The following is a 24,044-nucleotide window of genomic DNA, read 5'->3' as shown; positions in this document are numbered from 1 at the left end:
GGCATCTAAAAGCTTTCTTAGGCACATCTTCCTCGGCTATGAAAATTTTATTGTACCCTGAATGGCCATCCATCAAGGATAGCATTTCATTGCCTGATGCTGAATCGACCAACATATCAACTATTGGCATTTGATACTCGTTCTTGGAGTTGCTGCATTAAAGTTCCTAAAGTCAATGCAGCTCTCAACTTCTCATCCTTCTTTTTCACATTAACTTTATTAGGTAGCCATTCAACGTAACGAGCAGTTTCTATAAATCCTCCCGGAGCATACGCTCAATTTCTTCCTTCACCTTTGAATCATCTCTGGAGCAAAACGCCTTAGAGCTTGCTTATTCCGTTCAAATCCCTTTTTAATTGGGAGTTTATGTTCCACCATATCCCTTCATAAACTCGACATTTCATGATAATGCCATGCAAAACAACCTCTTATGCTTTATTATTAAACTAACCTAGATTTGATATCTTCATCCAATAATCCACTAACATAAATCAGTCGATGTTGCTCTTCGTTGCTCATGTCGACTTCGATTAAAGGGTCCTCAGCTTCAACTATTTTGTTGTCTTCCATCAATGCAGATTCATCGAAATCAACTATACGATCGGCAACCTCTAGGGATTGTTTTAAATCTTCCAATAACGTGTCGTACTTGACATAAAAGATCAAATTCCCAAGTCGCTAGCCCACTCTTTTTGAGATTCCATTCAACAGAAACTAGTAATGCTCGGCTGGCCCTAACGGTCTATATATGTACATGCTAATCAATTCTTTCTGTCAAAGCACGCCAGATTAACGATACCTTATGTTTTTTTTATTTTATTTTGTATCGAGTTAGTTTAAACGAATTGAAAGTGGAAAGTAGTAAGTTTTCCAATTTTTGGTTACATTTTAGATCGACAGACGCCGAACCGAATCATTCCAATCCAAACTTTCCTTGCATGAGACAGAACCAGCAAATGGAGAAATCAATATATGTTAAATTTCTTCGGTTTGGTTCAGTATACGATTTCTACCATCGATGCGATAGGTACACTCGGGTTTTGTTTGGTAAAATTGAAAAGTAGCCAGGGAAATTTAAGTAGGAGAATTGTCCAATCAGTTATAAACATATCGTATGGATGCCAATTTAATCATAAACTTTTTTATTTTGTGAATTTAGTCCTAAATTTTTTCTCGAAATTCTAATGTAGTCCTTCTGACTGTTATTTCCGGCGAAACTTGACTGAAATGACTACATTGAAATTTTACGCAAAAGGTTTAGTACTAAATTTGTAAAATCGAAAAGCTTATTGATATCCGTACAATAAGCTTATGACCGATTGAGTAACGGAGCAACATTAGTAATGAGATATGGAACTTGACTAGGGGCTTTTCTTCTCCAAGTTCTTTTGCATATGAAGCTCTGTCAATGCTTCCGTTACTTTGCTCTCTTTTTTACAGCACAGTTTTATGTTGATTTATTCCCTTCCTTTCAGTAGAAGTACATAATCGATTTCCCACGATCTCGATTTCACTCACAATGTTTTGGTTGACTGCATATTTTTGATGGATTTGCTGAAATCGTTCGCCGCTGCTCTTTCCATGCCTGTTTCAGCTGCACCATCAAGATTTAACCTTCTTTTAATCACACCATTTCTCCTACTTTTGTGGATTGACATGCTTCTCAATTATGTGAATAGATTGCCTGGGTGACAGAAATTTCGTTTTCAGGTCTGATTATTTGTCAATGAGATGTTAGGGCATCTCTTGTTGTGTTGCCTCCACATATGTAAAGCTTGCGAGGATGTGAGGAGGACGCTTAATCGCTTAGAGAACTGTTGCTTGGTAGTAGTTTTCCTTTGGACAAGTGGCTCTCCTTTTAGTCTTCGTCTGTGTCTTTTTTGGGTTTGTTATGTTCTGTTTCGTACAGCTCTCAGACGGGTTGCGGTAGTGTAATGTGCCCTACTTTGAATCTTGAATCTTGCCAACTGGGAGAACATTGCTGGGTCATTCAGGAGTGCCGCATCATGTAGGCCTGGAACGATGGACACGCCACGCAACGATATGCTCTTTGTAGCCAGTCGAGGTTCTCTATTGAAACAGTATTAGTCACGAAATCTGCTAAGAGAACTACGTTAGGACCATTGAACCCATAATTCCCTATAAATTTCTCTCTTTCTATTTGGGGTTGCAGTTACCATCTAATTTCTGGCTAACCCTGTTGCCTAATCCAGTTCTCTAATCACAGGGTCTCGCTTGAAAGCGAACTGTGGAGGGATAATGTGAAACCTTGACCTCTGAGAAAGACGGGCAAAAACGAAAGCAAGAGAGGACAAATCTTGACCAAGCGAAGCTTCGCTCTCTGTTCTTTTTCTCTTGGCACGACTCTCAAGTCAATTCCAACTTCTGAAGTGGGACGCGGGTTGCGCGACTTGCCATTTACGTTGTATTGTATTCACTTCCTGTTTTCTTGGCCGCCAGCCACTCTTAGCCAACCCCATCTCGGTCGCCGTTGGCTAACGAATGTTGGACTTTTAATCCGCGTTAGAGCCACCCTCCTGCTTCACTTCCACGCCCGTTCCACTAAGTTGTCCTGTTCCCTTTGATTTGTCAACGGTCATCCTCTTCTGCACACGCCTTGACATGTCCGATCTAAGATGCCCATGGCATAGCCGACTGATTCCCACCATAAGATCAGAGAAAAGAAAAAGAGAGGGAGCATATGATGATGAGTTCTCGCTATCTCTTCTGGTTCTTCGTGCTCTCTGTCTCTCGCCTCGCCGGCTCAGCATTCCCTGCTTTGTTATTTCAGGTAACATAGAGAAATCAACGTCTTGTTCCTCGCGCTGCTACAAAGTAACAGAGAAAGCAATAGAGATTCAATTTATATGCTTTGCTTGCTGAATTATATGTCTTATTGTATTTCTGAACAAAGGGGTTCAACTGGGTATCTTGGAAAAAGGAAGGGGGATGGTACAATTCGCTCAAAAACTCGGTACCGGATTTGGCCAATGCCGGAATTACGCATGTGTGGCTTCCTCCGCCGTCTCAATCCGCCTCTGAAGAAGGTATGTCGCCATGCCCCAACTCTTAATAACGCTCAATTTCCTTTTACAGTTGCGCTTGCTTGCAGTGTGCTGATGATCGATGAATATGATAGTGATTACATGCTGAATCATCATAATTAATAGTTCTGGACTGCTTGGCCAGGATGAATTGATATTTGATACATTCGACAATCTTGGATCAAATTCAACCGTGTGGTTTCTGAGAAGAAATAGACCCTCAAAAGAAATCCTCTATATGAACATTTTGTTCCAAGGTAGAAGTTAGTCGGACTCTCATATTTTGATGAATGTCATCCCCCTTTTCACTAGGGTACTTGCCGGGACGGCTCTATGATCTCAATGCTTCGAGATACGGGAATCAGGACGAGTTGAAGAAGCTTATTGATGCTTTCCATCAAAAGGAAATCAAATGCCTCGCCGACATAGTAATAAACCACAGGACGGCGGAAAAAAAAGACAGCCGAGGAATATGGTGCATCTTCGAAGGCGGAACACCCGATGATCGTCTTGACTGGGGGCCGTCTTTTATTTGTCGCGATGATACTGAGTACTCTGATGGCACAGGGAATCTTGATACAGGGGAGGACTACCCCCCTGCGCCCGACATAGACCACCTTAATCCGAGGGTGCAAAAGGAGCTGTCCGACTGGATGAATTGGTTGAAGAGCGATATAGGATTTGACGGGTGGCAATTCAATTTCGTAAATGGTTACGCCCCGAATATCACCAAAATCTACATGAATCAGACTTCGCCGAATTTCGCGGTGGGAGAGAAGTCGGATCCTCTCTCTTATGGACAGGACGGGAAGGTCAACCCGGACCAGGATGCGCACCGCCGTGCGCTGGCAGATTGGGTCAATGCTGCGGGTGGGGCCGTCATGGCGTTCGACTTCACCACGAAGGGGATCCTCCAGGCGGCCGTTGAAGGGGAGCTCTGGCGGTTGCAGGATTCAAATGGGATGCCGCCGGGATTGATCGGCCTGCAGGCAGGAAGCGCTGTGACTTTCATCGACAATCACAACACCGGATCCACGCAAAAAAGCTGGCCATTTCCGTCCGAAAAGGTCATGCAGGGATATGCTTACATCCTCACCCATCCCGGAGTCCCATCCATTGTAATGTCCTCTTGCTCTCGTTTCATCGACTCACCTCACTTTTGTCCTGTGTCTGTGATAACTAATGTACTATGTTTATGTCTGAATGTTGCCATGTACATTGTGTTTTGCTCTGTTATAACCTCAGAGAAGTTCATCTATCTGAACTTATCCCATTCATTAACAAGACACATGCTTCTTGTCCAATGGCACCATATGAATTTGCTGATTTCTTTGTTTCAATCTGACCTTAAGAAATGATATTTCTACTTGTGCAGTTCTATGATCACTTCTTTGACTGGGGCCTGAAGGAGGAGATCGGCAAGCTGACGGCGATAAGGGCGCGAAACGGGATTAACGAGAAGAGCAGCGTGAAGATCTTGGCTGCCGATTCTAATTTATATGTGGCCAAAATCGACGGTGGAGTGATTGTGAAGATAGGGCCGAAGTTTGAAGTAGGAGACCTTGTTCCTCCCAATTATCAGATTGCTACATCTGGACAAGATTATTGTGTGTGGGAGAAGAAGTGATGCCCAGGCAAAACTCATGAAAAGTAGCAACTGAAAGAGCAATTAGAGGCTACATCGCTAGAGCGAAATAAAAAATTTACAAGCGGTCTTATGCTCACCGTATGGAAATAAGTGAAAGTATTTCTTTCCACAATCCATGTTATTTATATAAGGTTAGCAATTCTCGACACCACTCGTTTGCATGATACGGCATGACACCTTATGCAATTAAACATGTTTAAATTTGGCATAAATGGGTTCGTGTCGACCCATTTATGACACGATTAAAATCATATCTTAAACTGGTTGACCCACTTAATCTATTTAGACACAAATCGACCAACTTAGGTTAACGGGTCATTTGTTATAACGTGACATAGTTAGACATGTTTTAACACGTTTAACACTCATATTTAAAGACTTTTTTATTCTTAAAAGTTTACAAGAATAACACCCAATAATCATGATATGAAGTTTATTCTTAAATGCTTGTCATGATACAGCATGACATGTCCAGGTTCTATCGTTAACTAAGCACCATTGTATATTGATAGCTATTATGGTCCTCAATAATCATGATGTCTCTTGACCATCGGCATCTCATTGATACCGAATTTGTATCAGCATCATGTCGCTTCTCAACAATTGTGTTTATTGATTTCGTTATTAACAATTCAACATTGAGCTTCATATTAACGTTATGTCAATTAAGGGAACTTGGTTATTTTTTAGTGTCAATATAATTCTTTTAAATATCGGAAAGGCCCAAGTGATCACCCTTCAAAGGTTCAAATAAAATGCCAGTTAGACTTTTGGCTTCCGTACTCTACTATAGTAGTCACTTTATCTTCAACCTGTGCCAGCATGCTCTCGACTGTGATATTGATAGTCAACATATAAAGTTTCAATGACTTACTTGATTTAGTGGCTTCAAAACAGTATGTTTTGTTAAGTATTCCTTAACTCGATCAACGGCAAATTGCTACTTTTCTCCCCAAACAAATTTTTCTTAAATTTTTTTTATCTAAGTATCGAAGTTCCTAGATTAATCGGTGTTCGTGGAGCTGTTCTTCAACACTCGGACTTCCAACTGGTGATCTCAGCTTCGCCGGAAAGGCACTGGATATGCCGGTCGAGCATGACTTTCAGGAGATGGCGATCAACCTCTCACCGATCGTCTCAGGTGAGGAAGCTCACCGTATAGGCCAATTTGCCGGCGCTTTTCCAGCCGGAAAAACGCCGATCACTCGGTCTTGGGAGTCTCGACTCACTCCCTCTCTAAAAATCTCTCTTTCTCTCTCTAACTCTCTCTCTCTTCTCTCTGGAATTTCGTCGATTGTTTGGTCTCCTCCGATAATGATTTTTTCCTCTCTTTTGTAGCTCGATTTCCCGCCCAAAGTTGGTTATCACCAACTCTAAATCGGTTAGATCGAATTTCCGACGTCAGCTGGAGATTCTCCAGCTGGAATCGGAGATTAACACGTGCTTATTTGATTGGATTAAGTCGATCAAGAGGCGGGCACAAGATTTTTTTTGGGTTTTTATCACGTTCTAGGCAAGTCGGGTAAGGAAAGAGACTGACCCGGGTCGGGTCGGGTTGACCCGGTCGACCCGGTAGAGCCGGGTTGGTCTAAATTTGTAAATTAAGCCCGATTTTGACCCAATTTGTCATATTTAACCCCAAAATTGGACTCATTGGCACATTTTGCATCAAAACATGAGATTTGCCTTAATTTTTGTCACAATTAAACCAAAAATTCCCAAATTTTAAAATCCGGGTCACTAGGGTTCTATTCAATCCAGTACTTAAATGACCTGATTGAGCAAAATTGATGCCAAAATTGGATTACCCATGACTGATTAACCCTAGAAATGATGGTCTTACGGTTCGACAATTTTGAATTGGTTATGATCCCCAATTTGGGTTTAAAATTCCTAATTTTCAATTGAATTTTGGGGCTTTTTGATTTATTTGATAAATTGTGAAATTGGACCGACCATTATGTAATTCAAGGTCCTGGAATCATTTGTTGTGAAGACACTATGATCGAAAAAAGACTAGAAGTGAATTAATTGAATTTTTTATTCAATTTGGGCTAGTTTTTACCCAATTTTGGGAAAAATACATTCCCAATTGAAATTTTCTAAAATTGACACTGTATTAATGAAATTGGTTTTAAAATAAGACTAATGACTATTTTTATGGAATTTTTAGATTCCATTTGCTATTTTTCTTGATTTACATCCTTATTTTGACCAAAAGAAATTAAAGAAAATGAGATGAGGACTAGATATAAGGAAAGCATCTTGCGTCTTTATCTCTGCACTGAACCCTAAAAGATCAGTTTACTCCAACATCTACGTCACAAGGAATGAGTTATTTTGGTGCATGATAGCCTAGAAACTCCAGTATTAGGTAATTTGTGACCTGAAAGCACCCATAAAACAGTAAAAAAAAAAAAATCATTGCGATCCAACTTATCTGTCCCCTATTTGAAACTTTTCCCTTAGACATTCCATGCATACATCCAGGACACAGAAAATGAAAAAAAAATCAGAAAGGGTCTTTATTGATTATGATGGTAGCCTATATCCGGTAGAGTAAACTACTACAGTTTTACTTTTGATATAAGCATTTGAGAACACAATCTCTTTTCTCGTTCATTCAGTGGCACAGGTAAAACAATTTGAATATCATCCATAGAGATACGAAACACTTTTACTATTGTTTTTAACAAAAAGATCCAGCAAACAATAACAAGAACCGGTAGCGGCAAAACCAATCAAGCCTACTCTAGATATTAATTGATTAATTGATCAAGCAACGGCAAGAGCAAAAGACAATCCAGGTTTTGGTAATCCACGTCAAGTTATTTTTCTAACATGATGATTCATCAAGCATGGAATATAAATTTTGAAATTTGTATGACAGAAAGAGAGACTAAGTCACTAAATTGCATTACTGTGATTCGGAAGGATTGGTATGACTAACTAAAGTATCAACCAATAAGTGGAAGTTCAATTTAATGAGCACAAACTTAGGCATTCTCCTAACCTTCAGCAGGAAATCAAATGAATCTTAAAATTTGAGCAAATGTGTCCATCATACAGGTCTTGAATCTATTCAAGCGCTCCCAAAAGAATAGGCAACAGTGGAGTTTTCCCATCTGGCTTACTAATTTGCTAATTAAGGCAAACAATCCGAATATATGGGACTAAAAATATCATTTGGACGCCTTGTGGCTATCACTTGATGGGCACTCAAATATCAGTAGCTCACTTTGCTCTAATGTATGGGTATGGTCGCTTATTGATAAGGACCCACCTGTTGAACGTGCCCACGTTTTATTCAAATTTACAATTCGCAGAACAAATTTCTGTTCTGTGGTGCTCTTTGACGTCACCTAAGCCGACAAACGTGTTTCACATCATATCGTGCAATAATTGAGCCGGACACCTCATATTGTACAATAATTGCAATAATTGAGCCGGACACCTCATATCGTGCAATAATTAAGCCCGGAATAGTTTGGGGTCTATGGTCACTCTTCGCCTATATAAAGCAGTGACCAAGAAATGGAAAACTAACACCCACTAGCTGCAAAAAGATTAGTGCGTCGCAATCATCTGCTTGTTTCGATTCTTACTCAAACATCAATGGCACACCAGCAATTTTCTTCGCAGTCCGCCATAGTAGGCAGTGAAGAACATGACCAGGAGGCCATTGACGAACTAATTGCTTCACTGCCCCAAAGGAAAGGCGTGGTTCATCCTTTCCATTCCCTCTACCAAAACTTCTGGTGCCCAACCCAAGTGCTTCCCAACGTGATCGCGTTTCAGCGGCACTTCCAAGCCAAACACAAGGACATTGTCCTGGCCTCTCAGCCCAAATCAGGGACCACCTGGCTAAAGGCCTTAGTGTTCTCCATCGTTAACCGTTCCCGCTTCGGCATCTCCAACACACCCTTGCTCACTTCGAACCCCCATGTCCTCGTCCCTGGCTTCGAGTTCCAAGTGTACAAAAGCAACCCGAGGCCCAACCTTGACAGCCTGGCAGAGCCGAGGCTATTCCAAACGCACATCCATTACCCATCGTTGCCGGAGTGCATCAAGCAGTCGGACTGCCGAATCATTTACATCTGCCGAAACCCATTAGACGCTGTGGTTTCGTCTTGGCACTTCAACCTCGAGATTGCGCAGTTGAATGACCAGCCAAAGTGGTCCTTGGAAGAACATTTCGAGATCTATTGCCAAGGGAAAATAGCGTTCGGGCCCTTTTGGGATCAAATTATGGGCTATTGGAAGGAGAGCTTGGAGAGGCCACACAAGGTGTTGTTCCTCAAGTATGAGGACTTGAAGGAAGATGTTGAAGAGCAGCTGAAGAAGGTGGCCGAGTTTGTGGGTCTTCCCTTCACTGAGGAGGAAGAGGAGGGAGGTATGATTGAAGAGATAGCCAAAATGTGTAGCTTAAAGACCCTCAAGGACCTGAAGGTCAACAAATCCGGCATACTATCAGCTAAGAATAGGAAGATTGAGAATAGAAGCTTTTTCAGGAAAGGCGAGGTGGGTGATTGGGTTAACCATCTCACTCCTTCCATGGTGGATCGCCTCAATAGCATCATGCAAGAGAAGATGAGCCCCTTTGGATTGGAGTTCAAAACACGTTGAGTGTTAATTAATTTCACTTTCTCGATGTGTGTCATTAGAAATAGACGAAATTAATAATGGAATGATATGCAATCCTCCTTTTTGGTGTAGTGTAGAAAACTCAAGATTGAGAAGAGAAGTTTATTAGGAAAGGCGAGCTGGGTGATTGGGTTAACCATCTCACTCCTCCTATGGTGGATCGCCTCAATAGCATCATGCAAGAGAAGATGAGCCCTTTTGGGTTGCAGTTCAACACATGTTGAACATGTTGATTGCTTTCGACCCCTTCTTTCTCTATGTATATAAGTAGAAATAAATGAAAGCTAAATCGAATGGTTTTCGCAGTCAGCTTCTCATGTCGTGCTTCTCCTCATTATTTGGTTAGTGTAGAGAAAGAAAAAGAATCATTCTCAATTGCACTAAAGAAATCCTGACTTTCTCTGGGCTAAAGACCAGACAAGTAGGGGATGCTGATCAATCGCATTCTTTTGTTCAATTAAAACTTTTCTGATATGCAATCTTAATATTGAAATTGCTGATCTCTATGTCTTGTGTCCCAAAATCACAACATCGACCAACGAAAAACTACGAATATTTGACAAACAAAAATCGCATTATATGAGTAAGGACGGTTCTACTGATCTATTTAAAAAGAATTGGATTTTTTTTCCATGCTGGTAAATATTTGAAAATGTTTGTGTGAAAAAACTGTTGGAAATATCGATCACCTAATTTTCTTGTAATTTCTTGATAATTTACCAACACTTTTATTGAATTGCAAACTTTTTTTGATAATTTACAAGCTTGTTATCTCCTACCAACTTTTATTTGTTTTTCTTATCTACCCCTTATATTTATCAACTCTTATATTAATTTACTCATCTTTGTATACGTGACATACTAATCGAGTTACTTGCCACCGCTCATTTGATATTTTCTAGATTCATCAATTTTTTTCATCATTTATCAACTTTCTAATTTACCAACTCTTATACGAATTTACCAATCTTTATTTGTGTGACTTACCAGCATTTCTATTATTAGACTACCAACAAGTTTCGTTTTACTAGTTGTCATTTGAGTTGCTCACGATTGTGTAATTTATCAACTTTTCTATTGAATTACCAGCTTCTATTTTTTTTTCTACCAACATGCTAAATAAACAACTCCTTTTAGAAATATGGATTAATACCACCAAAAATCCCAAACTATACCATTTATGACACATTTACTTCAAACTTTTTTTTGTGACACTAAAAACCCCAAACTATGCCCATTGTGACACATGTAACCCAAAATTTTTTTTGTGACATAAAAAATCACAAATTATACACTTTGTGACACATCTACGTTCCGTTACAATTTCGTCCAAAATCACTGTTCATCGTCTTCCCCAAGAAAAATTGCACTGTTCATCGTCTTCAAAGTTACTGATCATTACCTTCTCACTCGGCCGAAGCTCTTCCGGAGCTCGTCCGTCGCTGCCCATTGTTGCCTGGACCTCCAGGCGTTTCGTCGTAGTTGTCGACTATGGCGACCGCTCGAGCTCAAAGCTTCAAAACCGGTAATATTTACACAGGTCGGCACTTCATGTGTTTTCTGGGTATTCCAGGCCATCAGAGAACCGTACCTCCAATGAAGCTCAAAATTCCCATACAAATTCAAAAACCCCACATCATCAGAACAAGCTTCGAAGAAGCAGACGATGCAAAAACTCAAACTTAATACCAAATCAAGCCACCCACAACACCGCCTCAAGCAGCAAAAAGAAATCTGAGAAAAATCCAAACGAGGAAAACAGGGGGGGCATTTATTAATCTACGTTCGAAAGATAAAAACTCGTGGTTGATTAACGGTAGTGATTCTTGATAAGAGCCGAAGCAAGGAATTAGTACCCGAATGTCTTCCTTAATGTTGTCCCGTCGTCGTGGTCGTCTTCCTCCTCCTCCTCCTCCTTCGAGCTCCCATCAATGGCGTCTCAGGCGTCCATCTTCGCCAGGACCCGCACTCTCCTCCACGCCCTCCGCAATCCCCCTCCCATCATTTTTCCTGACAAGTTAACAATAACCTGACGTAAAAAATTGATATTTTCTATCACAATTTGTAACTGTTTTTTACTCGTCGGTCTGGGTAATTCTAGAATGGCTTCGGTGTTATTTCTATCGATTGCAATTCCTCTTTGATTAACTAAAAACACAAGAAAATTATCAGCTTTTACTCCAAAAACTCATTTAAGGGGATCCGTTGTCAATTGATATTATTTCATCATAATAAATGCTTGTTCAAGATAGAAACTTATCTTATCATATTTAACGAACATGTCATTGATGTAGGCTTCCATAAACTTGCCAATTATGTCATGGAAGATGAAGTTTATTGCCCTTTGAAATGTAGCTCCAGCATTCTTCAATCTAAATGACTTCGTTATCCATTCAGACGTACCAATTGCTCTTGGGCACCTTAGAGTTGTCTTAGGCACATCTTCCTCGGCTATGAAAATTTGATTGTACCCTAAATGGCCATCCATCAAGGATAACATCTCATTGCTTGATGCTGAATCGACCATCATATCGGCTATTGGCATATGATACTCGTTTTTGGAGTTGCTGTGTTAAAGTTCCTAAAGTAAATGCAGACTCTCAACTTCTCATTTTCTTTTTTCACGTTACTTATATGAGATAGCCATTCAAAACATAACGACCAGTTTTTATAAATCCTCCCTTGAGCAGATGCTCAATTTCTTCCTTCACCTTTGAAATCACCTATGGAGCAAAACGCCTAGAGCTTGCTCATGCGGTTCAAATCCCTTTCTTATTGGAAGTTTATGTTCCACCATATCCCTTCATAAACTTGGCATTTCACGATAATCCCATGCGAAACAACCTCTTATGCTTTATTATTGAACTAAGACCTCTTATGCTTTATTATTGAACTAAGATATCTTCATCCAATAATCCACTAACATAAATCGGTCGATATTGCTCTTCGTTGCTGATGTCGAGTTCGATTAAAGGGTCTTCAGCTTCAACTACTTTGTTGTCTTCCATCAATGGAGATTCATCGAAATCAACTATACAATCGGCAACCTCTAGAGATTATTTTAGATCTTCCAATAACGGGTCGTATTTAATATAAAAGATTAAATTCCCAAGTCGCTAGCCCCCTCTTTTTGAGATTACATTAAACAGAAACTATTAATGCTTGGCTGGCCCTAATGGTCTATATTTGTAAATGCGACGGCATAACTGCAATGTACATGCTAATCAATTCTTTATATCAATGCACGCCAGATTAACGATTCCCTTATGTTTTCTTTAATCGAGTTAGTTAAAACGAATTGAAAGGGAAAGTAGTAAGTCTTTCAATTTTGGGTTACATTTTGGATCGACAGATGCCGAACCGAATCATTGTACTCCAAACTTTCCTTGCATGAAACGGAACCAGCAAATGGACAAATCAATATATGTCAAATTTCTTCGGTTCGGTTGGGTATACGATTTCTACCATCGATGCAATAGGTACACTCGGGTTTTGTTAGGTAAAATTGAAAAGTAGCTGCTGAAATTTAAGTACGAGAATTGTCCAATTAGTTCTAAACATATTGTATGAATGCCAATTTAGTTATAAACTTTTCCATTTTGTCAATTTAGTCCTAAACTTTTTGCTCGACATTCTAATGTAGCCCTTCTGGCCACTATTTCAGGCGAAACTTGACCGAAATGACTACATTGTAATTTTCATGCAAAGATTTAGCACTAAATTGGTAAAATAAAAAAGTTTAGGACAATAGTGACATTTGTACAATATGTTTATGACCGATTGAACAATCTTTCAATTTAACTACTAAATTGTAAATCTCGATAATCTGAAGAGCTGAAAATAGAATTAAGAGTATCTTTATCAATGTTAACCTTTTGGTACTCTAAGAAAGGAAATGTTGTCCTTTTCTCTGTCGCCGTGAGCAGATGAGGTTACAGTAGGAAATTCAGAGATACAATTTGATAGCATTTATATTTCCTCTCAAGATCATTCAATGCATCTATGGGGATCAAATTAAATATTAAGTTAAAGTTTATAGACTATATTAAACAAATTAAAAGTTGAGGGATCAAATTGCACACTGTGCCAAAATTTAGGGAATGTGCGTGTCATTTTCCCATCATTTAATGCATCTATGGGGATGATGAAAGAAACCAAGATGGAAATGATAAGACCTTAGGCAATGACAAAACACATTATTGTTCTATTGTAGGAAAGAGACCTTATGCAATTGTTTTCTAAAAATTCTTTGGTGCTGTCCTTTATCTTCTTTTTTATTTTTTTATTTTTATTTTTTTTCCCAATAGATGGACTGAAACTTTTACCTTGTGATGAAATTTTACTTTTCTATATCTAAAGATATGCAATTTTTCTAATCAAGTCTCTAAATTTCTCCAATTAAATTCCTAAACTTGGATAATATTTTTTAATCACGTTCCTCTAGCTGCAAATTTAGTAAATTTTAAGGCGGGTGTATTTTGGAACCGACAAAAGTCTTAACGTTAAAAGCTCAAGTGCAAGTGCAGTATTCATATTGATAAATCTTACTGCTCGATGTTGGGTCACAATCTTCATCTTCAAGATTTTTAGTTTCACAAATTAGCTTATAGTCCATAGTGGACCAAAAAAAAAAAAAATTCACGTCAAACTCTCGTGAGCTCGGATAGATATCTTCGCTTCAATTAACAAGATTTGGAGTCAGATTGCATAAATTAAAAGTTCAAGGACTTGATTGACAAAAATTTCGTAAGTTTTGGGCCGAACACTAAAGACCATTTTAGGATACGTGTGTCTCGTACACATGTTTGACCCCTAAAACCCCGCCATTTTCTAAGACTTCTGAGCTCGCGTGTCGCAAGAAAACCGTTGAGAGGCGAACGGTCCCGCGGGAATATTCTCTCACTGCGTGTGTATGTGTTTTGGTGCGCCTCCCCAATGATGTAGATTGATGAAGAACGCCCGGGTTGCCCCCCTCTTTTCCGGGCAAGATTTCTTCATCTCTCTCCACGGATCGACCCGCAAATTCATTAGACGCCTCTCTCATCATCTTGGTTCGTCTTGTTTTACGTGCAACATCGGATGCACGAGTTCTTGGGGTGTAGCAAATTGCTTTTGAATGGTTTTAGAGAGGAAGCGTCGTCATCATAGGTCTCCAATTTTATTGTTCCTCAGAACATGATGTCTTCTTGAGCTCGTTGATGAGTCTAGCGTCTGGTCGGCTCCTCCATGATTTGTCTGGTTTATCGAAATAAAGGTGTATTATCTGTTTGATTTCGTGTGGAAGGTTTCGCGGTTTGACTGAGATTAGAAACTTACTTATGCGGATTTTGCCGGTCCTGTTCTGAACGGGTGATGAAGGTTTTGTTAGCTGTAGTCGGAGATTTGCATATGCTCACAAGGCCATTGTCCTGAAGGAAATGAAGCCTCGCGTCAGCTATGCGATCCTTACATAGTTGGTTAGCTGGTATCGAGATTCAAAGTTCATATGGCCTATTGAATAGCAAGATATAAGAGCTTGGGAGATGCGAGCTGTGGGGAGTATAGGCAGGTACCTATCGAAAGGGGTGTACATTGTTTCTGGCCCCTTCCATCCGTTCAGTGGAGCAGTGGACATAATCGTAGTCGAACAGCCTGATGGTACTTTCAAAACCTCTCCTTGGTACGTCCGCCTTGGGAAATTCCAAGGGGTTTTGAAGACAAAAGAGAAGATTGTCAAAATATGCGTCAATGGGGTTGAGGCGGACTTCCACATGTATCTGAACCATAAAGGAGAAGCCTACTTCCTCAAGGAAGCAGACGAAGAAGAAGGGGAATCATATGAGAAATTTCCTTTGGGTGGAGAGAGGAGAGGGCATTCACGGGTGAGGTCGGGAAGTCGCAGTTTTGATTCTAATGGGTCTATTTTGAGTGATGCAGGAAATGAGAGCACTATGGCCAGAAGTAGTTCTCGCCGATTGCGAGCTTCTGGGCTTGTTTCAGGATGCAGATCGATGACGACTGATGGTCCCAGTAAACAAGAGGTCGGTGTTGGTGTCATAAGGAGAGGCTCATTAGAGCGCGCAGAGATTGCAGCTCAACTTCTTGAGTTGAATTGGTCGACAAATTTTGCCTCTTTCAAGTTCAGGAAAACATATTCTCCTGCATTTACTCCTGATACTTTTGACAGTAATATTGTTAATGTGGATGAGGAGCCAATCTGCAAGGAGTCCCCTGTCCATAGTAAACCGAAAAGCAGTTTAACGGATGGCCCATCGCATGAGGAAGCTACTTCTTGCAACATGAGTGTGCAGCCTGTTGAAAAAACGGACTTCATTGTCCAATGTGCTAATGGAAAGCTTTCATATTTGAATGGCACCGCAGAGGGCATTGCTACATCCACTGGAGGTAAGATGTAAGACTGAGTACTTTGGATGAACGCTGTGATGTACTATTAAAAACAGATTAAAAAAATCAAAGGATATTGGGTGTTCGACGATAATGCTGCAAGCCTGCAAGCATGGCTGTAACTGTCGAACCTTTTTCCCTTTTTCTTTTTCCATCTTATGTACTTAGTATTTCAAGTAAAGCTTAAACTCAAAGTAAGTGACTAGTAGAGTTTGCATCAAGATGTCTTAATGAAAGTATGTTAATCAACCAGGCAGTCATATATCCAAGGAGCAAACCTATGGAGTTCATTCCTTCACTGTTGAGACTTTGGAGAACTTATGTGCCTCTAGTGAGCCATCCAAAGAAATATTGCACCATGATAGCAGAGAAACCTGGGATGTCCATCCGGAAGCAGTACTGATAAATAACAATAGCATTGTTGAGGTAACTTTCTTCTGAAGTCTTTTATTAAGGGAGTTTAGTCCATAAATGATACTTGGATATGGTATCCTCCATAATGTCAATGAATGTCAGGATAATGCTGCCAGCACCAGGGAAAACAATTTTGTGGTTTTACTAGACTAATGATGCTTTTCTTTCAACTTCTGTCAGCTTCATTCTATAGTTTAGAAGATTTTGGTTGATCATTTTCAAGATACTTGTGCATAAGTGCAATTTCGAGTTCAATTTCAAATTAATCCACTGTATATTGCATGATTGGGTAGTTCAAGAAAACAACTAGAAGAATGATCTAGCTGCGCCTAATTCCTCCATGCAGGAATTTATGGGGATGCGCCATGGAGATACTGTCACAATACAGGAAACATTTGATCCAGTTGACAATAGCATTACATATGGTTCTGTCAAGCAATCAGGATCACCAAACATCTGTAGCTTCTCCATTATCAGCGGCAGAATTAGCCAAGCAGGTCAAAATAGTTCTACTAATGAAACAAGCAAGTTCCAACTCAGTTCGGAGACTGTGGACAATACCAACGGGTCATATTGTGGTTTTCTTCTGACAAAAACCCCCAGTTTTCCACCAGAAGATAATTCAACTGGAGAATTTCTTTTGAGCGGACTGGATGCTGAGCATGCTTCAAGGATTTTTAATGGTATAGATAGAGATCATACTTTACCCAAGCCGAAGTATAGAAAAAAGATGTTCAGGGCAAAGACCCCAACATCTGAACAGGTGGCATCGTTGCATTTGAGGGAAGGGAGTAACACGATTACCTTCACCTTCTCCACAGCAATGCTAGGGAAGCAGCAGGTTACTTTTGTGCCTTGACACTTTTGAACACTAGGCCTAGAGAATTCTTTCAATTCCTTCTCTAGGAAGAAAGCAATCTTTCTCCATTACAACTAACATTGGACAATTGAACAGGTTGATTGCAAAATCTATTTATGGAAATGGAATGATCGTATTATTATTTCCGATGTTGATGGCACCATTACCAAGTAAGGCCACTATAACCTTATAATATAAAAGGACTATGTGGGCTGTTTACTATTTCACATTTCTTTGGTTCATCTGCTCACTCACTCGACTTAATTTCATGATTGTAGGCTATACAGACATTTAGACTGTTTATTCTGGTGCTATTTCTTAGTTTTAGAAGACAATTCGAATGTCTAATTTTGGACGAGCGATAAGACCTTTTGCATAAATTCCATGATCACGCCCCAAACGACATGAATTAAACTGTTACGTTTTGTTGTTAGTTTGGTCTGGGACTTGAACTTAACTAGATGCAAGCCAACACACTCTCACAATTAGCCCCTTGTCTTACGTCCACCTTATACCATTTGGGTAGTAATGCTCATGCCCTTTACAGTTTCTCCTGGACCAACAGGAACCTGTAACATATTGTTTTTCTGGTGTCATCAGATAAGTCAGTCTCATTAGTTTGCCAACTAGCCTCTTTTACCTGTCAAACAGACGATCTTTGACTTACCGGCGCCATAACACTTGATCAATAGAACATCTTTGATGAGTGTCACTATAATTATATTTCCAAACTGTGATCAAAGTAAATGAGTGCGCTTTCGCCCGATTAACATGTGTTGGAGCATGGATTGCCCTCTTATAATGATTTAGTTCCCTTGGCTAAAAGTTGAATATGCTGGAGCTTAAATATATATGTCATAGCTTTTCTTGTTCATAACCAATTTCAGCAGATTGAGTTTTGGGTCTTGACTTGAGGCTGACACCTCGGCTTTCGCAACATGATCATATCTTTTCATACCAACAGTGATCTCAAAGTTTTTATTTATTTTGATTTTGTCTTGAAGTAGACATTTTTCAAGATTGATCTTATCTCACTGGTCGTAGTTTCAATTTTAACAGGTCTGATGTTTTAGGGCAGTTCATGCCTTTGGTTGGGGTAGATTGGTCACATATAGGTGTTGCACGTCTCTTTTCGGCTATTAAGGTTTGCTGCACTTTTTACCCTTTCTTGTGAATTAGGTTTTACTTTCAAGGAAGCTATGAAGTTGCTTCTATCTTAGAATTTTGGAAGTCAATATAGTTCTTAGAATGTCTGGCGGCACCTTAGTCCAGAATTTTGATACGATGCTACTGTCTTGAAAAGTTCATTTCAAGGCATAGGCTTGATGATGTGTACTACTGATTATGACACCAAGCAGGCCTACATACCGAAAGATTAGACCTATATTTCGCATAAATTGATAGCAATGATAGGACAAGTCATCTGATTTTACCTTTCACGGACCTACCTTGTTCTTCCTTTCAGGAAAATGGATATCAATTGCTTTTCCTCAGTGCGCGTTCCATTTCTCAGGCTTATCTGACTAGGCAATTTCTATTCAACCTCAAACAGGTATTTCAATGTAATTTTGTTCCTAATTTCCCACCTAAGGTTGATCTGTCGAACATATTTGTCACTAAGTTTCCCTGCCACCTGACCCCTGTGGTGCCTCTTCTTCTCTCGCCAGTTATATCTTCCTTAAATTTGAGTTCTTTCTATTTCAGGATGGCAATGCCTTACCAGATGGACCTGTTGTTATATCTCCTGATGGGATTTTTCCTTCTTTATTTCGAGAAGGTATCTTGCTCCTATGCATAATTATGCTTAGTTGTTGAAATAGGTGTGCTCTCTTGAGGTTACCTTATGGAGTACGGAAAATCTTGCGTGACATGCAAAACCAGTGAACAAAAAGAGGCAACACAAGTGAAGATGTGTGGCAAGTAGAGAAACGACGGACAAATTTTTGTCTTTCGGCCACTGGAAGGCATCCACTGCCAAAGGAGGATGAAAATTCATTGCAAATTGAATTACATGAAGTTAAAGAACTCTTACAAAAACTTGGCTTTGAAAATTCAGCCTTTTGCTCATGCTTCATATAACAGAAACAGTTAAAGAGAGACGTCTCACAAAGCCCAAGATAGAGTATTCAAATAACCTAACTAAGATAAATGTCAAACTGGGTCACAATTTAGGCGGAGGTCCACCAATTATACAAGTCATTAAAAAAAAATCTCCCCTTCAACTTGAACTTCATCAAATTCCCAAAAACAACAGAACTCACTCAACCTTCTCCACACACCATAAGGGTATTACACAACACTACACAAGCCAATCAAGTCCAAGACATGCTTGAGATTAGAGGAAGAGGATTCATTGCCACGTCAGTTGGATTATTTGCAGTACCAATTTTCTTCTTCGCTTATCTCTTTGAGAAATAATTCCACGAACATAATATCATCTGATGTCAGTTTGCTTTGATCTCTCTTAGGGAACATCTGATTCTTAGATGAATAGCATTCTAGCTATCACCTGCACAATTGTTTCTTCACAATCCAAGCAAAGACAGTCCTGCAACTTGGCCTTCCAGCTGTGCAACCATTAACTATGAACTCATTCCCTGTATCTCCTTCTGTCGAGATCACCAGCATAACTGATTTGAATGATGCTCATCTAACATTATCATATCTTCTATCTGCTTCGTGTTTCCTAATTCACGTGATTTCCCTGTTTTTTCCAGTTGTGAGGAGATGTCCTCATGAATTTAAGATAGCATGCTTAGAGGTTAGTTCCTCCCAGTTTCATGTTGAAGTATACAATTTATCTGTGCATAATGCTTGTTGCAATACTCTGTTCTATGCATTTGAAATTTGTTTGCTGTCATTAGCCCGTTCAGAAGTTCGACACATTATCATGCTTCCTCTCTTCGCAAGTTGGTGTGTGCGTGTGCGTGTGAACACGTACAAGCATGTCTTATGTTGTGATTATGGTTCTTCTTGTAAACTTTTTATGGTGTAAAAACAATGTACATAGTAGTTGTTCATTCTGAATTTCTTTTTGAGGTCTTTCTCATTTACATCACGAGTGGAGAAGAGTCTTTCTTCATTCTTCCTTCAGCATATGAAACGAGTACTATGAGGAATCTTTCTTCATTCTTCGTTTGACATTTACTTATCAGAACATTTGTCTGTGACTTCCCATAAACCAGTAACTATAAAAATGCAGATCATTTGTTTGATTGAGAAAACAGCTGATTTTCTATTAGTCTATTCTGACTCTGTGCTTCATTGCTTTTCCTCCAATACTTTCTAGGATATCAAGTCATTATTTCCCTCAGATTGCAATCCTTTCTATGCTGGTTTTGGAAACAGAGACACTGATGAAATCAGTTACCTCAAAGTTGGAATACCAAAAGGAAAAATTTTCATAATCAACCCCAAGGTGAGTCAATGACTAAGCTAAAGTGAAATCTCATGGCAGTATAGCATTATTTTCTTTGATGAATCTGATTTGCAGGGTGAGGTTGCCGTGAACCGTCATATTAACACAAAGTCATATACATCTATTCATGCTCTTGTTAATGGCATGTTTCCACCGATGACCTCACGGTCCTCATGTGAGCAGGTTTGCTTCTGTAACTCTATTTGCTTTACTTATAGTTTCGGACTCTATAAACCAGCAACTGAAAGGAGAAGAGCTTCAGTTAGCTTACCCTTTCGAGCACTACGTACACACAGCTTCACTGGAGATAGTTATCCACTTTTTTTTTTTTTCTGTTTGACTTATATATGTATACAATATGCAAAATTATGTGCATGAGGGAAAAGATTTTGGGCATAACATATCTAGATATAGAATATTAATTTGATTGCCCTTTGATTTCCACCCAGAACCCATTTGCACTTTTTGTTTCAATTGAACACTGAACTCTGACTGAAAGAAAATGAGATCGACTTTTGTCTGGTTAGTCAACTGGAGTTGAATTTTAGTAAGAGATCCATGTTTGCAAACATGGACATGCCTTTGGTGAACTAATACAAGGCTATATTCCACGAGGAATCTTTAAAGACGGAGAAGTCAAACAGTTTAGCCTCCAAAAGTTTTTTGTGAACCAAGAATTTCCTATCTTTGGCCCAAAAAAACAAATTATTGCAATGAAGTTTTCTTTTTACTTTTACTTTGGTATTGATTATTAAAGTGAACTGAGCCTATGATCTGTATATTTTAAGTAAATATATTTTCCTTTGCCCAACTTTCTCCTTTCTTAAGTCAATTTCTTTTTCTTTTCGGTAATTCAATAAATTTTATATATACCAAAGAGAGGGCAAACAACATCCCTTACAATCCCAGGCCGACAAAGACAACTTTGACCTACTCAACCAGTTACAAGGCCTAGAGAAACAGAGTAAAATTATCAGTCCAACTACTGAGACCAACAAAAGTGAAATTTGAAAATCTACACTAGCTCCTAACGACAGAGATGAATCCTACAGAGCTCAATGCATAACAACTCTCAAATTTCTACAGATATCCGCTACTTCAGTAGACAGCTGCTCCTGCTTCTTGCCATCATGCACTAGAGATTCAAGAGCAATTTAAACTGCGAAAGTGAAATCCACCATGACTTGATCAAAACGGGGATTAACTGCTCATGCAAAACTCGATTCCTCTCCATACAAAATCGTAGATTGAAGCCTTCCCTTCCAATTTGAGAAGTTTCACCTTCAGAAATCTGCCTTTTATTTCCTTCAAATCCCAAGGGTACTCCACATTCCAATCAGCTGCAGGCCTATCTTATTCAACAGTTTCAAAACTTGCTTCCGAAGTTGACTAGAAATTGAACACTGGAAAACAAACGTTGCCTGGACTCTGCTTTTTCTTTTTCTTTTTTTTGGCACTGGACACATTCAATATCACACTTCTTCAACCTATCAAATGTTTGATGTCTATTCAACAGAGTCAGCCATACTGTAAAGCCATGCTTAGTTATGCTTTATTTAAACCAAACAAACTGTGCCAGTTTACTTTAAGTCCATGTTGACAAATTAGATTCCAAGCCTCAAGATTAGTGAATTTCCCATCTTTAGATCCCAGGAAAAGAACTTTATCTGAAGCATCAGGATTTGGGAACAACTTTCCACATATAGCAGCTTGAATATCAAAAGTCTTTCCCTTCTCGCGGCTAGTCAACACCACTCTCTTGCATGTATAACATCTGCAAATTTAGCTGACTTTTGGAGGGAAGAATCATAGATAGTTCTAGTAGTTATTTTATCCATTAGAGCTCCAAATGGATACCATCTATCAAACCACAAAGAGATAGATTTCCCATCTCCCACAATATATTCCACATGAGATTTAAGGATACTCTTGGTTTTTGTATCTTTCTCCTGGCATTGCTACAATTAGATTGAGCCTCTGCTTTCTATATACTTCCTTTATTCAGGAGATGACTATGGATCCAAGCAATCCATAGGGAACCTGATTCTAAGCGGCAAGCTCCAAAGCATGTTAAGACTGCATTTCGAAGCCCCAATCCCCCTCACATTTAGGAGTACATAGAACAGACCGAGCTACCTTTGCACCATGTAAATTAGCAGCCTTCCCTTTCCACAATAGAACAGAGCATTTACTCTCAACAGCATTAATGAATTTTTTAGGAAGAATGACCATTTGACACCAAAAGTTGACTGGACCATACACCACAGATTATATAGGCTCAAGTCTGCGAAGGTAGTTAACCATTCGACATAATCTGTCATTTCCTGTGGTGCGACTCACATATTTCCATTCTGTTTTGGTTCCAGGAAGACTATAACTCATGGAACTTTTGGAAGCTGCCTTCTCCTGCTATTGACATATGAAGTGGTGTTCCATGCATTTTAGAGGCAGATCCATCTGATGTTAGCCATCTCATTGTTGAACTCCAGCAATTTTTATCTCAGGAACTACGGTGGAAGTTCAGGTTGTTTACTGAAGTTTAACCCTGTGATATATGGAATGATACTGATTCTTATACAGTCTGAAATGTTCAGCAATTTCAGTATAATAAGAAATGGAAAATCAAGAATCAACCCGAAATGGCAGTTATAAGATGAATCACAGCGAAGATCAGTTTATGTGGCACCCTATCTGGCAGTTACCTCTATAGTATACTTCCGTCTCAGAGCTTTCAGCTTCGCTCATGTGAATAATCATGTAAGTTTTTCACGCCCCTCTCTAGACACAGACTTAAGACGTAAAAAAAAAAACGAAAAAGAAATATGGAGTGGGTTTTAATTCTGAATTTGGATTGGTATATTAGCAATAGTCACGTTTCAGTTTGTATTTTCAGAACTGCAGGATACACACGTCAAAAGTTGCTGGAAAAGAGCTGCACGTCTGTGTTACATGCAGCCATTCACGGGTTTGTCATTTTGATTGATAGCTGCTTTCGCCTGACTGAGGTTCATTTCGATATCCTCTATTCACTGTCGTGGACTTTTCAATGACCTATCTGATCTAATCGTGTCCAAGGGGTAAGTTCCCTTTTGAGACTCAGCATTCCATTCATGCACGCTTAGGATGTACTTATGTCAGTAGTTAAGCCTCACTAGTTCAACATTCACGTTTGGCCCTATCGTTGTTGAGATCTTCAAATATGAGCACCTAAAAGTGGTAAGTTCTGTGTAAGACAATTTCTTCTGTGTGCAAAAGCATTGATATCGTATTTCTCTTGATTTAAACAATCCAAGGTGCATATCGAACTTTATTGGGGTTGAACGCTAACCGAACGAGCCAAGAATTTCTAATGGCTAGTTTTGTTCAACGTTGTCATTCATTTGGCTAGCTTCTGGTGCTTGATCAGATGACTCAAACTTAATCAGTTCCGCTAAAATTTGGAAATCTGAATGGGATGGGGTGGTTCGACGGTTAAGACCATAGTTAGCCTTCTCTTTGCTTGATTGCAAATTTTTTGTAACCGTAGTGGTTACTCATAAGGGATATTTCGATACAAACATAAGTGCAATTGGCGTATGCTCAAACAACTAGACTTGAGCATACAAGCTTCTATATCAAACAAGAGAGCTCAAC

The 24,044-nt window shown here is 39.4% G+C and overlaps 3 protein-coding genes across 3 annotated transcripts; all 3 read left to right on the top strand.

Moving 5' to 3' along the window:
• The first annotated feature begins 2,543 nt into the window (after window positions 1-2,543).
• Window positions 2,544-4,804, top strand: LOC115680867 (alpha-amylase-like). The gene is made up of 4 exons (XM_030604711.2): window positions 2,544-2,791; window positions 2,915-3,047; window positions 3,357-4,162; window positions 4,420-4,804. Exons 1-4 carry the CDS (start codon window positions 2,702-2,704, stop codon window positions 4,669-4,671), a joined length of 1,281 nt encoding a protein of 426 aa, XP_030460571.1. The 5' UTR covers window positions 2,544-2,701; the 3' UTR covers window positions 4,672-4,804.
• A 3,413-nt stretch (window positions 4,805-8,217) lies between these two features.
• Window positions 8,218-9,641, top strand: LOC115680797 (cytosolic sulfotransferase 15-like). Its single transcript, XM_030604633.2, has one exon. It carries the CDS (start codon window positions 8,308-8,310, stop codon window positions 9,316-9,318), a length of 1,011 nt encoding a protein of 336 aa, XP_030460493.1. The 5' UTR covers window positions 8,218-8,307; the 3' UTR covers window positions 9,319-9,641.
• Window positions 9,642-14,174: 4,533 nt separating this feature from the next.
• On the top strand, window positions 14,175-23,672 carry LOC115680893 (phosphatidate phosphatase PAH2-like). The gene is made up of 13 exons (XM_030604734.2): window positions 14,175-15,720; window positions 15,974-16,146; window positions 16,481-16,975; window positions 17,090-17,163; window positions 18,053-18,137; window positions 18,459-18,545; window positions 18,698-18,770; window positions 19,711-19,754; window positions 20,283-20,411; window positions 20,487-20,594; window positions 22,778-22,935; window positions 23,015-23,168; window positions 23,305-23,672. The coding sequence occupies exons 1-11, from the start codon at window positions 14,859-14,861 to the stop codon at window positions 22,832-22,834; spliced, it is 2,187 nt and encodes a 728-aa protein (XP_030460594.1). The 5' UTR covers window positions 14,175-14,858; the 3' UTR covers window positions 22,835-22,935; window positions 23,015-23,168; window positions 23,305-23,672.
• The last annotated feature ends 372 nt before the right edge of the window (window positions 23,673-24,044 follow it).

Source organism: Syzygium oleosum, unplaced genomic scaffold (assembly GCF_021117445.2).
Source record: "Syzygium oleosum isolate NSW1041296 unplaced genomic scaffold, Sole_v2.1 Sole_v2.05, whole genome shotgun sequence".
NCBI lineage: Eukaryota > Viridiplantae > Streptophyta > Magnoliopsida > Myrtales > Myrtaceae > Syzygium > Syzygium oleosum.
Note: the sequence above shows the minus strand (reverse complement) of the source record. Positions and strands in the feature narration are given on the sequence as shown.